This window comes from Oryctolagus cuniculus, chromosome 9 (genome assembly GCF_051225735.1).
Source record: "Oryctolagus cuniculus isolate XC-2025 breed Fujian yellow rabbit chromosome 9, ASM5122573v1, whole genome shotgun sequence".
NCBI lineage: Eukaryota > Metazoa > Chordata > Mammalia > Lagomorpha > Leporidae > Oryctolagus > Oryctolagus cuniculus.
In genome coordinates this window covers 101234198-101250940 of record NC_142875.1, presented here as the reverse complement: position 1 = coordinate 101250940, position 16743 = coordinate 101234198, and the positions used below count along the sequence as shown (strand labels likewise).

The window sequence follows — 16743 nt, the reverse complement described above, 5'->3', positions numbered from 1 at the left end:
ATTTTATGGTTTGCTATTTTCCAATGAACTATCATTTTCTTTATAATGAATAAATATAATACAATAAAATTGTTAAGAAGCAAAAGTAAAACTCTTAAACCACAGTCAGCTTGTCTTTGAGCTTAAATAAAATTCTGTGGTAGATTTCATTCCTTTGTTTCATTAGAGAGCCATTTAAGATGAATCCTGAGTGAATATGAGACAATCTATGAACTACTAAGAATATATAGAGGATATGGATTTACATTTTTCTTTTAAAAAGTCAAAATACTGAGGGGTTGGCACTGTGGTGTAATGAGTAAGGTCACTGTCTGCAACACTGGCATCTCGTGGACACCAGTTCAAGTCCTGGCTGCTCCACTTCCAATCCAGCTCCTTGAAAATGCACCTGGAAATGCAACAGAGGATGGCTTAAGTCATCAGGCCCTTGCACCCAAGTGAGAGACGTGGATGAAGCTCCTGGCTCTTGGCTTTGGCCTGGCCTAATCCTGGCCATTGTGGCCATTTGGGGAGTGGATCAGTGGATGGAAAAATCTCTCTTTCTCTCTCTGATTTTAAAAATAAATAAATAATTTTTTAAAAGGTCCAAACATGGATTTATTTCATCAAACCTTCTAACTTATTTTGTTTTGCCTTAAAAATATTTAAAGTACTGATTTGTAATCTGACCCAGGGCTAGCCTCAAAGTACTATTTTCAAGCATTCGGAAAATTCAATAAAGTGGCTGAAAGAATACTAATGGTCCTGGAGAGGATCTGGAGTTGATTTTCTTTTTAAACCAGAAATAGTTAATATGTTACAAAATAAATGATTGGCAGTTTACTTTCACTTCCCATCAGATAAAATAAAACCAAGTGAATCGGAAACAAGAACAGAGTTCAAAAAACCAAGGGACCAGACTCATTATTTCCCAAGTCCTCTCCACACCATGAGGGGGAATCAGCTGCCATTGTTCATCTTGATTCTACTTTTTCTTCTCCTTCCCAGAGATGCTTCAGCTACTGCAAAACCGTAAGCAATATTTCCAAAAATTCTATCACGCTCCTTTTTTTCTCCCATGATGTTATCTCCTTCTAAACCTCTACTTATCTCCTGATTCCTTATGTGATGATTTCTTCCCGAAAGTGCTTGGAAATGTCAGTAAGTTATTACTCATGTTGTAAAAGATTGCTTCAGTTACAGAAAACTTGGAGAACACAGGGCAGTGACATTTATGAAACAGCCACCAGACAAATAGCTAAACATTCACCAGACAAATAGCAAAAACAAAGGCTAATCTTTTAAATGGTTCAGAAAACGGGCATCAGGGTCTTGGCCAATGTCTGTGATTTCCTCAAGTCAGGGATTGTCAAGATGGGCGAATGATCCACAGAAAAGCCAGAATTTGTGTGTCAGTGCACTCAATCCCTCAGCTAACCTTGAGGAGTTGTCATTAGGTCTTGGGAATGTATGCTGCCCTCAATGGTTCACATTATAGACAGGATAGAATTTTTTTTTTTTTGACAGACAGAGTTAGGCAGCAAGAGAATGAGAGAGAGAGAGAGAGAGAGAGACAGAGAGAGAAAGGTCTTTCTTCCATTGGTTCACCCCCCAAATGGCCGCTACAGCTGGGGCACTGTGTTGATCCGAAGCCAGGAGCCAGATGCTTCTTCCTAGTCTCCCATGCGGGTGCAGGGCCCAAGCACTTGGGCCATCCTCCACTGCCTTCCCGGGCCACAGCAGAGAACTGGACTGGAAGAGGAGCAACCAAGACAGAATCCAGCTTCCCAACCGGGACTAGAACCTGGGGTGCCAGTGCTGCAGACAGAGGATTAGCCTAGTGAGTCGTGGCGCCGGCCAAGAATTTTGTAGATATATATTACAAGAGAAGCAGGCATTGCAGGATTCTGTGAGAATACCATTGAAGAAAACCTGACTCTTTGTGAGACCTGCTGTAGGAGGAAGGGCATGACCCAATTCTGTGTAGGGAAAGTTTCTTTGCTTTTGAGATAAGTCCTATGAAGCAAATAGGTGTTTTCCAGGTAGACAAGGACACCCTGAAAGAGAGCAGCATGTGCAAATAGCCAACATCATAGAGTGTAGTTTGAGTGGTTGCAAGAGAAAGCAAAGGGTGACAGCAGCAGTATTTTTTTCTGAGTGAGTCTGAGTGGCAGCATGTCTGGGGATTAGCCCAGCTTGGCTTGATTTGTCTGCCATCACAAGAGTCAAAGAAAAAAGAAAGAGCTAACGTTGCTTCTGAAGTGGAAGAGAAAAGCAGTTCAGCTTCTCCCCATGTGTTAAATATCACTATTTTAGCTTTCCTGGAACAAAAGGATTTTTGGTATCATCCATATGAAATCCAAGACAGGTTCTTAATGCCTTCAATCATGATTTGTTCATGATTTGTGTTTTGAAAATTTGGAATTCCTATCCAAAATATCTAGTAACTTATGAATTGTTTACCCATGACTATTACTCAATTTTCTAATATCGTTGTGGTGAATATTGCAACAGCAACAAGAAAATCAAAAGGATGTATAATTTGGGGTTCTCTGAGTTCCTCCGATCCTTTGGGTTACGCTGAAGAGTATGCTTCTGCTGTATTCCGGCTCTGTAAATGGTCAGAATAATTCTGTCTTTGAACTCTTCTATGGTTGATGCAGATCCCTCTTCTCCGCAGGCAATACATAGTGTTGGTCCCATCAGAATTATATGCTGGTGTTCCTGAAAAAGCCTGTGTTATTCTTAATCACCTGAATGAGACAATGACATTGAACATGACTCTGGAGTATGGAACGCAGAAGAGAAACCTCCTTACGGATGTAGTGACCCAGAGGAATTCCTTTTACTGCAGTCCCTTCATTGTCAGTATCACTCCAAAATATATGGGAGATGGGTGGACAAAGCATAGTAATTTATAGCATGTGTCCTGATACCTCATAAATAAAAACAGTGTAAGGAAGAATGAGGAAAACAGAATGAAGAAAATTAGATTCTAAGCATGAAAGTTCTACTGTATATGCTCATGTCATACAAACAGTGCTAGGTAAATATATGAAAGGTAACAATTATAATAAAGAGGATTTCATTCGATCTTAAACTTCTGTTAAATAATGCACCTGCCATTACACAAACACTGAGAATATTAAAACCAAACCTAAGATTCATAGAGGGATGATGGTTAACGTATTGTCTTTGCAATTTTTTATTACTTAAGCCATTAAATGGTTAGCTTACTATGAATGATAACATAAAATTCCTGTTAGTCTCTGGAAAATAAAATTTAATAATTATTTTAATAATACTATATGGCTTTGAAAATGCAAACATACCACTTCTACTGTCATGGTTTGAAGAATTAGTTCATTTTATTGCAAAGATATTTTTCTCTTAAATCAACACATTTTTACTGTAATGTTACACAGTCATAATTATCTGCTTAGAAAATAGGAGATACACTGGCTAAAAAGCCCATGAGAGTTTCTCAGGCACGGAAAACCAAGACACTGTGGCAAAAAAAAAAAAAAAAAAATGACCTAAATGAAAGATCTCTGTGAGTGAGATCCCAGCGGAAAGAATGGGCCATTAAAGAAGGAGGTATCTTTCTCTGAAGGGAGGAGAGAACTTCCACTTTGATTATGGCCTTGTCTAAATAAGGTCAGAGTTTATGAACTCAAGAGGTTTCCATAGCCTTGGCAGCTCATGACAAGAGCCTTGGGTGATTACTGATGCCACAAACAAGAGTGTCAATTGTTAAATCAACAACGAGAGTCACTGTGCACTTATTCCCCATGTAGGATCTCTGTCCTTCATGTGTTGTACTATGCGAAAAAATGGTAAAACTCGTCTTCAAACTGTACTCCATACTTTGTGTGTCTGTGTGGGTGCAAACTGTTGAAATCTTTATGTAGTATATACCAAGTTGATCTTCTGTATATAAAGATAATTAAAAATGAATCTTAATGAAGAATGAGATGGGATAGGGAGTAGGAGATGAGATGGTTTGTGGGTGGGAGGGTGGTTATGGGGGGAAGAACCACTATAATCCAATAGTTGTACTATAGAAATTTATATTTATTAAACAAAAGTTTTAAAAAAAAGAAAATAGGAGATAAAATCTTTGCCCTTGTCTCTTGCAAGGGGTTAACCAGGAAAATAGGAAATCCTAAAGACTGAGACATCAGGGAGTGCATCTGGGCAGATGCTCAGCTCATGTCTCTTTTACAGATGTCAGAGCTGCCGCTTTCCTTTGCCTTAGTCACAGTGGAGGTAAAGGGGCCGACCCAGCATTTCATAAAGAGGAAGCCAATGACCATAACACAAGCGGAGAACATAGTCTTTGTTCAGACAGACAAGCCCATCTACAAACCAGGACAAACAGGTATAAGGGGTCAGACAGGCAAGGGTGACTTTGGGGGAGAGGAGCTGCTCTTTCTTTATTCTGCAGTCTTGGGAATTCTGGCATATTGTTCCTGTCCTGAGTTACTCTCCTGGGTTTTATGGGGAAAATCTCTGTGTTCCAGTGAGATTCCGCATCGTCTCTGTGGATGTCAACTTTCACCCTGTGAATGAAACGGTGAGTCTCATAACAGCAAGTAAGCCTGGCGAAACAGGCAGAAATCCCATTCTTCTGGAAAACCTGAGATAAATATGAGATAATGGTCTATCATTAGAAAGATCTCATAAGGGCACCACTGCTAGGAGAATACAAGGGGCTGGGATCAAGGCAGTTCATCAACCACATTATTAAATAAATTCTTAGCTGAAGTTGCACTCCTAAATATTCCAGTTATTTTCACTGAGTAAAAGGAAAGAAGTGCATTTGATTTCTTCTTAAACAAAAACCTTTGGCAAAACAAATATCATTTGCAAAATGACCATTGACTTAACATGTAGGCCTTTTTAATCAGAAAAATTTTCCTTGATTGTGTGTTAGTTCACAAAAGGAAAGCCATGCCCTCTTAAGAGATGCACATCCCCAAACCAAGCATGTAAAGTGCAGTGTACCAAACAGGACACTTCCTTTGGTGGACAGGAAATGCAGAAACTCAGTTTCTTTGATCAATTAACTTCGTTAGTGCTGATTTCATGGTTTTGTCTTTCCACATTCGATCACACGCTCATGTTATTTTTTTTCTCTTTTCAGTTCCCTATTGTTTATATCGAGGTAGGTTCTTTACTATATATCTCAATTGGAATAAGGACTTCCTGTAAGTTACTAAAATACTCCTCTCTCACAATCCCTCCAGTATTTCTCCAAAACTAGACAAATACTCCTTTCTCTCATACCTTAAATTCTTTGGGTAAGATATAAATGAAGGAATAAAATTTCTTGAGATGATGCAATTTAGTGGCTCTTCACATATTTATGAGTAAAATAGAAAGGCATAATATAAAAAGGCAATATCAATTTGAAATGTCATCTGAGGTATCTCATGGTTGGTAGATAAACTTTATGCCCTTTTCTCTGTCTACAGTTCCTAGAAAACTTTGCTAAATTCTTTGGTACTAATTTACCAACCATTTATAACCCAATTCCCAATGTCATTCTTAGCTGAAAAGCTGTCCCTCTACTCAAAAGTATGTATTTCTAATTTTTCTGTGAACTAAAAATATTGTACCTACAGAATCCCAAGAAGAACCGAATTTTCCAGTGGGAAAGCCTCAAACTTCAAGGGGGACTCACCCAACTCTCTTTCCCACTGTCAGTGGAGCCCATTCTGGGTCACTACAAGATCATTGTAACACCACAGTCAGGAAAAAGAATTGAGCACTCCTTTGAAGTTAAGGAATATGGTAAGAATTCTGTATGTATAAGGCATTAACGATATTGAGCTATTTAATATTAGATAATTTTTACACATGGTAGTAAGCAAAGGTCTAGCGCACAATAATTTAAAATTAGCAAATATTTTACTCACTTGGATATCTGCTAAGCATTTTCCATGGACTGTCTCATTTAATCCTCACAACGGCCTTCTGTTTTTATACTCATTTTACAAATGAGCATATAAATAATAGAAAAGCTAGCAAGTTACCAAAATCATAGTTATGAGAGTATTGAACAGTATACTTTGACACCATTCAAACGTGAATTGTTACATCTGCTTACCTATATCTTATAACTTAAAGTATTGCCTGGATTATCTCCTAGCCCTCTGTAACCTATACCTCCATTACTCTAATTATGATTCTTAAATCATAGCAATTTAGTCATCAAACAGTAGTTCAACTAAGTGTAGTAATCAACTAACCTATTACATAGTTGATTTAGCAACTCAGGCAATGAAGCAATCTTATCAGTTATATGTGTCTTCTTTTTAAAAAATTATTTGAAATGTGTAAGGGAAAGAGAGAGAGGGAGAGAAAGAGAAAGAGAGAGAGAGAGAGAGAGAGAGAGAGAGAGAATATCAGAGATCTCTCTTCCATTGGTTCACTCTCCAAATTCCCAGCTGGGACTGGGCCAGGCCAAAGCCAGAAGCCATGAACTCAATGCAAGTCTCTCATGTGGGTGGCAGGGATCCAAGCACTTGAGCCATCATTGCTGCCTCCGGATATGCACATTAACAGGAAGCTTGAAATTGGGAGTGGAACTGTGATTAGAACTCAGGCTCTACAATATGGGATGTGGGTGCCCTAGGAGGCATCTTAACTGCTAGTACAAACACGCCCCATCTGGATTTCATAATGTAAATTAAATATTTCATACTGTGGCCCAAAAGTCCTATTATAAGTCATGATTCCACAAACTCACCTGAACTACCATGAGAATCAGATAATAAGTTTATATTGTAGGAATAACAATTCGAACAATGATGAGAGAGGCTAAATAAAGTAAGAGTTCATCAGGGGAGTTGAAAGATTAGAGAAAATTACTAACCAGTTCTGAAGCATTTGTGGGGATGAATAAATCGGAGCTTGCAAGGCATCTGGGAAGCCAGCTTCCTTCAGCTGCCAGAGTGGACAGTGCAGGGGAACTGATGGAAGAAACTATGGAAAACTGCTGCCTCTGCATGACTCTTACCTCAGTAGACCGACAGCCATCCATCTGGTGGTGGGCCTGGGACCTCCGTTGGTCAGCAGGGCTAGCATTTGGGAGGAGGTGAATAACAAGAGGAAAAGAATAAGGACACACAGGCAGGAAGCTCTTATGTCTTCTGTTACTACAGCTGTGATGATCTTCAGAATCTAATGGTGCTTCTTTCCTTCTGTCTTTTAACTCTTGTACAAATTCAGAGAAGGAGAGGGTAGGAAACAGTACCAGCTTAACAAAGTACAAATGCCTTCCCCTTTTTTGGAACTGTCCTTAGCGTTCCCTGCTGCAGTCACAGTCATTCCCGGTGATCCTGTCTTACAAGGTTCTCTAACAGATTTCCTTGCTGGTACTTCCATGATCTCCTGCCAACTCTGACTTCCTTTTCTCTTCTGTTTTTCCATAAAACAGTTTTGCCCAAATTTGAGGTCCAAGTAAAAATGCCCAAGATTATCGGTTTTCTAGATGAAGAATTTGTGGTGACTGCCTGTGGCTCGTGAGTTATATTTTTCATATCATTTTTGTTTTCATCTCCCATTTGAGGGATGTATTAGAAATAATGGTTACTGAACTTTTAAGTATTTTAATAAGAGAAATTTGATTTTGCAAATTGCTTAAGCTCCCACTAGGGAGCAAGGCAGGGTAGCATATGAGACTTTGAATAATAAAATCATTTACTGGACATTTAAAATATGACAGACAATGTCTAAGTAACTTGTACTCACTAACACTTATATTCTTATCCTAAGCTATGACATTGGGACAATTATTATCCTCATTTTACAATGAAGAAACTCTAAGTCTATAAAGGTTAAAAAAATAACTTGCTCAAATTACTGCAGAGAGTAAATGGCAGACTAGAATTTAAGTCTGACAGTCTGGCTCTACCTCCTAAACTCTTCACCACTATTCAAAAACTTCATGGAAAATGTGTATTGGGAAAAAACTAAACATGCTTTCAATTTAAAAGTTTTACTTCACATTTTTATTTTAAGATATTTCAAACAACACAGGAAAGCGTAAATCTCAACAAACACACATAGATTCAATACTTTTTTTATAGCTTTCTTTCTATGTATTCAGTTATATGATGTACTGACTTGTAAATTTTTGTATTTCAATTTTTAACTAGCTTTTAACAGATTCAGTGTCATTTGTAGATGCGGTTCTAAGAACATAATGATATTCCTTCTTCCCTTCCCCTTACCCCCCTTCCTTCTCTCTTTCTTTTTTTTTAGGTTTTGAGATAACATATTTTAAAATTACATTATAATAAAAAGGCTTAATACTTCACCAAAAAAAGAAGTTTAACAAGTAAAAAGCAGAAAGATCCCAGCCTAGTGGGAATATAGACAATGGCTCTAAACAATAATTGAATGGAAAACCATTTCACCTGTATACAGCAAATTTTAAAGTAATCATATATATTAAAACTATAGTAGTATAGCATTCTTAACCATTGGGTTTGATAAAGGTATAGAACAATGTTTTGCAAGACTAGATTTGCAGAAATACTGATTCACCTGGGCATTTCTTTCAATTTTCTTCTTGTTGCTTGTTTTTTAAATTTTAGTCACACATATAAGGGAGAATGTATGGTACCTGTCTTTTTGGGTCTGGCTTATTTCACTTAGCATATGTCCTCCAGTTGTTTCCATTTTGCTACAAATGGTGAAATTTCATTCTTTTTAAATAGCTGAATAATATTCCATTGTGTGTATATATGATATTTTCTTCAGCCATTCATCTAATGATCAACACCTTGGTTGGTTCCAAATTTTGGCTATTGTGAACAGTGCTGCTATAAACATTGTGGTGCAGGTATCTCTTAGATATATTATATTCAAGTCTTTTGGCTATATACCCAGAAGTGGATTTGTTGGATCACATGGCAAGTCTATTTCTAGTTTGCTAAGTAATCTCCACACTATTTTCCACAGTGGCTACAGTAGTTTGCATTTCCACCAGCAGTGTGTAAGTGTTCCCCTTTGTCCACATCTTTGCCAACATTTATTACTCTCTGTGTTTTGGATTTTAGCCATTCTGACAGACATGAGGTTATTTCTCATTGTGGTTTTGATTTGCATTTCCCTGATGTTGAACTTTTTTCAAATATTCATTGGTCATTTCCATTTCTTCTTTTGAGAACTGTCTATTGAAGTTCTCTGCCCATTTCTCAACTGGATTGGCTGGTTTTTTTGTTGTTGGTGATAGATTTTGGATAATAATCCTTAATCAGGTTTTTGCAAATATTTTTCTCATTCTGTTGGATGTCTCTTCACTCTATTGATCATTTTTTTTTTTTTTTTTGCTGTGCCAAAGCTTCTGAGCTTCATATAGTCCCACCTGCCTAGTTTTGCTTTTGTTGTCTGTGCTTTAAGGATCTTGTCCAAGAAGTTGTCTCCTACAACAATGTCTTGGAATGTTTCCCCTATGTTTTCTTCCAGCAGCTTCATAGTTTCAGGTCTTAAATTTAGGTCTTTGATCCATCTTGAATTCATTTTTGTATATGGTCAGAGATATGAATCTAATTTTATTCTTCTACATAGATACATCCAGTTTTGGCAGCACCATTTGTTGAAGAGACTATCCTTATTCCACTGCACGGTCTGAGCACTTTTGCCAACAGTCAGTTGGCTAAATGTGAGAGGCTAATCAATTAATTCTGGGCTCTCTATTCTGTTCCAACTGATCTATGCATTGGTTTCTATGCCAGTACCAAGCTGTTTGTTTACTATAGCTTTTTAGTATGCTTTGAAGTCAGATATTGTGATGTGTCTGGCTTGATTTTTCTTGTTCAGGATTGCATTGGCTATTCTGGGTCTTTGTGATTCCATATACATTTTAGGATTGCTTTTTCTAATTCTGTAAAGACTGTCACTGTCATTTTGATAGAGATTCCATTGAATCCGTAATTGCTTTAGGTAGTAGGGACATTTTAATGATACTGATTCTTCCAATCTATGAACAAGAGATACCTTTCCATTTTTTTGTGTCCTTGATGATTTCTTTCATCAATGTTTAATAAATTTCATTGTAGAGATCTTTTACTTTTGCTAAACTTATTCCTAAATATTTGATTTTTTTGTGGGTATTGTGAATGAGATTTCTTTCTTGATTCTCTTTCTGTGAGTTCATTTTTGTATGTTTGCTTTTTTTATCTGCTACTTTAGCGAATTGGTTTATCATTTCTAAGAGTTTTTTGGTGGAGTGTTTAGACTTTTCCATATACAACATTGTGTCATCTGCAAACATGGATAATTTGACTTTTTCTTTTCCAATTTTGATGCTCTTTATTCCCTTCTCCTTCTAATTGGTCTGGCTAAAACTTCCAATACTATATTGAATTAGAGTGGTGAAAGTGGACACCCTTGTCTTGTTCCAGAACTGAGGGGGAAATGTCTTCAGCTTTCCCTGCTGGGTTATTAAATACAGCCTTTATAATTCTGAGGAATGTTCCTTCTATGTTTGATTTGTGGATGGTTTTTATCATGAAGGGATGCTGAATCTTATCAAATGCCTTCTCTCCATCTATGGAGATGATCATATATTTTTTGTTCTTCATTCTATTGATGTGATTTATGACATTTATTGATCTATGAATATTGAACCACTGTTGCAGTTCTGGGATAAATCCCACTTGACCGTGGTGTGTGTTCTTTTTGATGTGGTTTTGGATTAAATTTGCTAGTATTTTGTTGAGAATCTTTGCATCTGTGTTCATTAAGGAAATAGCTCTGTAGTTTGTTTTTGTGTCATGTCTTTGGTTTTAGCATCAAAGGAATGCTCACTGTATAAAAAAAGTTTGGCAGAGTTCCATCCTATTCAACATTTTGGAATAGTTTGAAGAATACTGGAGTTACTTCCTCTTTGAATATTTTGTAGAATTCAGTAGTAAAGCCATCAAGTTTGGACTTTTCCTTGATAGAAGCCTTTTGATTACTACTTCAATCCCATTGCTTGTTATGAGTCTGTTTAGGTTGTCTATATCTTCTTGAGTTAATATTGGTAGGATAGCTAAATCCAGGAATTTATTCATTTCTTTGAGGTTTTCCAGTTAGCATATAGTTCCTCATGGCAGTTTCTTATGATTCTTGTGTTTCAGTGGTATCAGTTGTAATGTCTCCTTTTTCTCTGTAATTTTATTTATTTGGGTATTTTTTTGTTAGTCTGGCTAGAGGTTTATCTATTTTGTTTGTCTTCTCAAAAAAAACCAACATTTTAGTTTGTTGATCTTTTGTATTTTTTTAATTTCAATTTTACTTATTTCTGCTCTGATTCTTTTTTTTTTTTTTTTTTTTTTTTTTTTTTTTTTTTTTTTTTTGACAGGCAGAGTGGACAGTGAGAGAGAGAGACAGAGAGAGAAAGGTCTTCCTTTGCCGCTGGTTCACCCTCCAATGGCCGCCGCTGCAGCCGGCGCACCGCGCTGATCCTGGCAGGAGCCAGGAGCCAGGTGCTTTTCCTGGTCTCCCATGGGGTGCAGGGCCCAAGCACCTGGGCCATCCTCCACTGCACTCCCTGGCCATAGCAGAGAGCTGGCCTGGAAGAGGGGCAACCGGGACAGAATCCGGCGCCCCAACCGGGACTAGAACCCGGTGTGCCGGCGCCGCAAGGTGGAGGATTAGCCTATTGAACCACGGCGCCGGCAATCTGCTCTGATTCTTATTATTTTTCTCCTCATGCTGAGTTTGGGTTTTATTTGTTCTTGTTTTTCTAACTCTTCAAGATGAATAATTAGATCTTTGAGACATTTCTTTTTTATTCGTGTAAACATTAACAGCTATAAATTTCCCTCTTAAAATGTATTGCTTTTGCTGTATCCGACAGGTTTTGATATGTTATGTTTTCATTTTCATTGATTTCAAGAAAGTTTTTGATTTTCTTTTTAATTTCTTCTACGACCCATTGATCATTCAGTAGCATGTTGTTTAATTTCCAAATATTTATGAGTGCTCTATTGTACTTCTAGTTGATTTTTATTTTTATCATTTTATGGTCTGAGAAGATACACGATATGGTTTTTTTTTTTTTTTTTTTACTAAGAGGGATAATGTATTAAGTTGTTCATTAACAGTCAGGGCTATGCTGATCAAGTCACCATTTCTCATAGTGTCCATTTCACTTCAGGAGGTTTCCTTTTTGGTGTTCAGTCAGTTGTCACCGATCCTTTTTTTTTTTTTTTTTTTTTGGTATGATTTCAATCTTCTTAAATTTGCTTACTTGATTTGTGACCTAATATGTAATCTATCCTAGAAAATGTTCCATGTATCAATGAGAAGAATGTGTTTTCTGTATCTGGTGGGTAAAGTGTACTGAAAATGTCTTTAGGTTCATTTACTTGATAGTATGTTTCAACTCCAATATAACCTATTGATTTTTTATCTGGATGATCTCTCTATTGATGAGAGTGGGGTGCTGAAGTTACCCACTATTGTTGTATTGGAGTCTATATCTCCCTTTGTGTCTACTAGTATTTTCTGTATATATCTGGGTGGTCTTGTGTTGAGTGCATACATTTATGATTGCTATGTCTTCTTGCTAAATTGAACCTTTTATCAAAACGTAATGTCTTTCTTTAACTCTTTTTACAGTTTTTGATTTAAAGTCCCTTTTATCTGATATCAGGACAGCTATGCCTGCTTGCTTTTGGTCTCCATTTGCTTGGTATATCTTTTCCCAACTCTTCACTTTCAGACTGTGAGTATCTTTGTGAAGTGAGTTACTTGTAGGCAGCATATAATAAGGGCTGTTTTTTACCCATTCAGCCAACCTAAGCCTTTTGGTTGGTGAATTTAATCCATTTGCATTCAAGGTTAGAATTAATAGATAAGAATTAAAACCCATTACTTTGTTGAGTGGATAATTCTACCTGCTCCATTATCCACTAGTGAATTTGGTGGTATCATTTTTTTTTAAAAGGGTTATCTTATTTATTTGAAAGACAGTTACAGAGAGAGATAGAGACAGAGAGAGAGAAAAGTCTTCCATCCACTGATTCACTCACCAGATGGCCATACAATGGCCAAAGCTGAGGCATTCTGAAGCAAGGAACCAGAAGCCAGTCTCCCAGGTGAGTGAAGGGGCCCAAGGACTTGGGCCATCTTCTCTTGCTTTCCCAGGTGCAGAATTTCTTGTAGGGCTGTCTAGTGGTAAATTCTCTCAGTTTTTGCTTTTCTTGAAAATACTTTATTTCTTCTTAACTTTTAAAGGATAGCTTCACTGGATATAGTATTCTTGGATATAGTATTTTTTCTATTAAGATCTTGAATATATAATCCCACTCTCTTTTGGCCTTCAGGATTTCCACTGAGATGTTTGATGCTAATCTAATTGGTTTTCCTTTATATGTAGATTGATGCTTTTCTTTTACTGTCATTAGGATTTTTTCTTGTCTTTTATTTATTTATTTATTTATTTTTTGACAGGCAGAGTGGATAGTGAGAGAGAGAGACAGAGAGAAAGGTCTTCCTTTTGCCATTGGTTCACCCTCCAATGGCCGCTGCGGCCAGCGCGCTGCGGCTGGCGCACCGTGCTGATCCAAAGGCAGGAGCCAGGAGCTTCTCCTGGTCTCCCATGGGGTGCAGGGCCCAAGGACTTGGGCCATCCTCCACTGCACTCCCTGGCCACAGCAGAGAGCTGGTCTGGAAGAGGGGCAACGGGGACAGAATGTGGTGCCCCGACTGGGACTAGAACCCGGTGTGCCGGCGCCGCAAGGTGGAGGATTAGCCTATTGAGCCACGGCGCCGGCCCTCTATTTGGTTCTTCTTAATGAGTTTCATCCATTTAGTAATATTTTCATTCATGTCACTCATTGATTTCTTCATTTCTTTAATCTCTATCTGTATTCTCTTGCCTTTCATTGAGTTTCCCTACAATCATTTTTTTGAATTCTTTATCATCATTTTATAGATTTTCTTCAGCTCAAGATCTAGTAATCTAGATGAATAGTGTGTTCTTTTAGAGGGGTCATGTTTTGAGCACGATTCAGGTGTATGTTCATTGGAAGTCATGGGACCACTCTGCTTCCAAAGAGCATATACTGTGAGCCCAACAATAATGTTCTTCCAGCGAAATCACTATGTTACTGCAACTACTCAAAACTTCATCATGCCAAAAAACTGGTTTTTGGCCTGAAGTCACTTCAACGAAAGGAGTCACTTGCTCCAGTGAACAGAAGTTACTGGGAAATTTTGGTAGTGCACTCCCTTTGGATAACACTGCCTGTCTGGTATATTCGTCCCCCTTCTTTATGGAGTAGGTTTTATTAAAAGAGTATATGGTTTAGCTGGGATGCAGGCTATCACTTCGCTTGCTGTTTTGGCTTTGGTTCTAGGTGCGCCCAGGAGTGTAGTCTTTGAGTGATTTCTTTTGTCTTAATCAGCGTCAGCTGTGTCTATAAGTGACAGAGTGGACTAGTCTGCTGTGTTTCATAGAGATGAAGAAGGGTTTCCTCGGGTGTGTATGTTTGGTCCACAGGAAGTTTGGTGTCGTCTCCCTGGCAAATGTGATAGCCAGGGCCTTGTTCTTGGTGCTGAGGTAGATAAGAGTGGATGCCCCCTTGTCCTACTTGCAAGGCTGAGTGATGCTGGGGCTTGTGGCACTGATTGCTGTGGCTCTAGGACTGTGTGATACAGATGGACCCATAGGAGAGCCCAATTTATGCTGTAGCTTATAATACCAACAGTCCTAGTCCCAGGACTAGGGGATGTGAACTGGACCCTGTTCAGTCTTACTGGGTGACTACAAGGTATGCAGGAGAATTTATACTGGAGAGTATGAGTCCAGAGAGTGGGATGCAGGCTCTTCCCTATGTCCTCCGGCTAGATTCCAGTGGCACTGAGAAATTTAGGGTGAATTATTATAGTTCCGGTGCGGCAGGGTATAGTGGGGTCATTACCCAGATCTCCCAGAATGGGAGCAGAGTTTTTTAATGGGCTGCTTCTGGTGTTAGCCTCCTGAAGCTACGATGAATCCCCCTTGCTCACATAGAGTGGGTGAGCGTAGCTCTGGGGTGAATGCCCCAAAACGTCCACGGTGGCAGGTGCAGGGGCCCGTCCTTTGTGCCTCACGTTACTCTGACTCGGACCACGATGCTGGTTAGAGAAGAGAGGCGTGCTGTGCTGCACTCTGTGGCAAAGGGAGAGAGGAAGGAAGGTGGCTTTCTTGCTCCAAGCCCAGCAGTTGCTCAGACCCCAGTCAGCTCACCAGGCTGAAGTAAAGGTCAGAAGGTAACTGAGGAATTCCCGCGCAGCTAGTGGGGGTGGGGGAAGCGGGGCACTCGGCAATTTCTTCCTGCCTTGAGGTGTAAAATGGCAGCTCACAGCTGGCTGCATTGCATGGCTGCAGGGGTGTCTCTGTCCTCTCTCCTCTTGTCCCACCGGGTCGGTCTTCATTGTTTTTGTTTACACTTCTTGGCTGAAAATTTCTGTCAGTGAGAATCCTAGAAACATAGTTGCTCCTTTGTTCTTTTCATATCCCGGATCAGCTTCAATGAGTGTGGCTACACTCTATTCAGCCATTTTGGATTCAGTTTTTTAGCATTTTTAAAATACATACTGTTTTTTGAAAGCAGGGGTGAATGTATTAATACTACATAATGTGGAATTCATGGCAAAGATCATGATATGAAGAAATAAGGATATTTACTATATATTTATAATATAAAGGGTATAATTCAGTAAAGACAACCTGTAAATATCAATGTATCAAACACTATGTCTTCCACCAATTATATATATATACATATACATGTAATAATCATATGTAAGCATTTCCATGTATGAGAGAAAAGATACGGTGTTTTTCTGTATCTAGCTTATTTCATGAAGCATAATTTTTAATTTTTTAAAAAATTTATTTTTTTTCTTTATTTGAAAGCCAGAGTCACACAGAGTGAGAGTGACAGAGTTCTTCCCCATACCCCAAATGGCTGCAATGGCCAGTGGGCCCAACTGAAGCCAGGAGCCAGGGCCTTCTTCCAGGTCTCCCTTTTGGGTGCAGGGGCCCAAGGACTTGAGTCATCTTCTGTTGCTTTCTCAGGCACATTAGCAGGGAGTTGGATTGGAAGTGGGACAGCTGGGTCTCAAATCAGCACCTATATAGGATGTCAGAGTCACAGGCAGAGGTTTAACCCACTATGTCACAATGCTGAATGCAATTTTTAATCTTCTTTTATACCCAAATACATTTCTTTTAATTCTGTTTTTGCAATAACTTTTTGAGGTCCTCTTGTATTGCTTCTGTAATTAAAAAACACAAGGTCTGACTTTTAGAAGCTTTTCTATGTCTGAGACCCTGTGCTAAACTTAATCTAGGCCATCCAGCTGTAGAGCTCATGCTCGCTCATAGCTTTTCTGTCACTCCGTGTCCTATTATTACAGTTTTCTTTATTGCTCTGAAATTCTTCAACTATGAAAAAGCATGGAGGGGCCAGCGGTGTGGCACAGCGGGTTAACAGCTTGGCCTGAAGCACCGGCATCCCATATGGGTGCCGGTTTGAGTCCCTGCTGCTCCTCTTCCCATCCAGCTCTCTGCTACGGCCTGGGATAGCAGTGGAGGATGGCCCAAGTCCTTGGGCCCCTGTACCCACATGAGAGACCTGGAAGGAACTCCTGGCTCCTGGCTTTGGATCGGCGCAGCTCTGGCCATTGTGGCCATCTGGGGAGTGAACCAGCGGATGGAGGACCTCTCTCTCTGTAACTCTTTCTTTCAAATAAATAAAATAAATCTTA

The 16743-nt window shown here is 38.8% G+C and overlaps 1 protein-coding gene across 1 annotated transcript in view; it reads left to right on the top strand.

Moving 5' to 3' along the window:
- The first annotated feature begins 867 nt into the window (after positions 1–867).
- The window catches only part of LOC100352842 (pregnancy zone protein), a 65528-nt gene continuing 49652 nt past the window's right edge, over positions 868–16743 (top strand). The window contains exons 1-7 of the mRNA XM_051850129.3: positions 868–1011; positions 2660–2843; positions 4207–4360; positions 4503–4555; positions 5126–5146; positions 5607–5775; positions 7424–7508. Coding sequence (XP_051706089.3) covers positions 929–1011; positions 2660–2843; positions 4207–4360; positions 4503–4555; positions 5126–5146; positions 5607–5775; positions 7424–7508 — 749 coding nt within the window. The 5' untranslated portion in view covers positions 868–928. The remainder of the gene's footprint in view (positions 1012–2659; positions 2844–4206; positions 4361–4502; positions 4556–5125; positions 5147–5606; positions 5776–7423; positions 7509–16743) is intronic.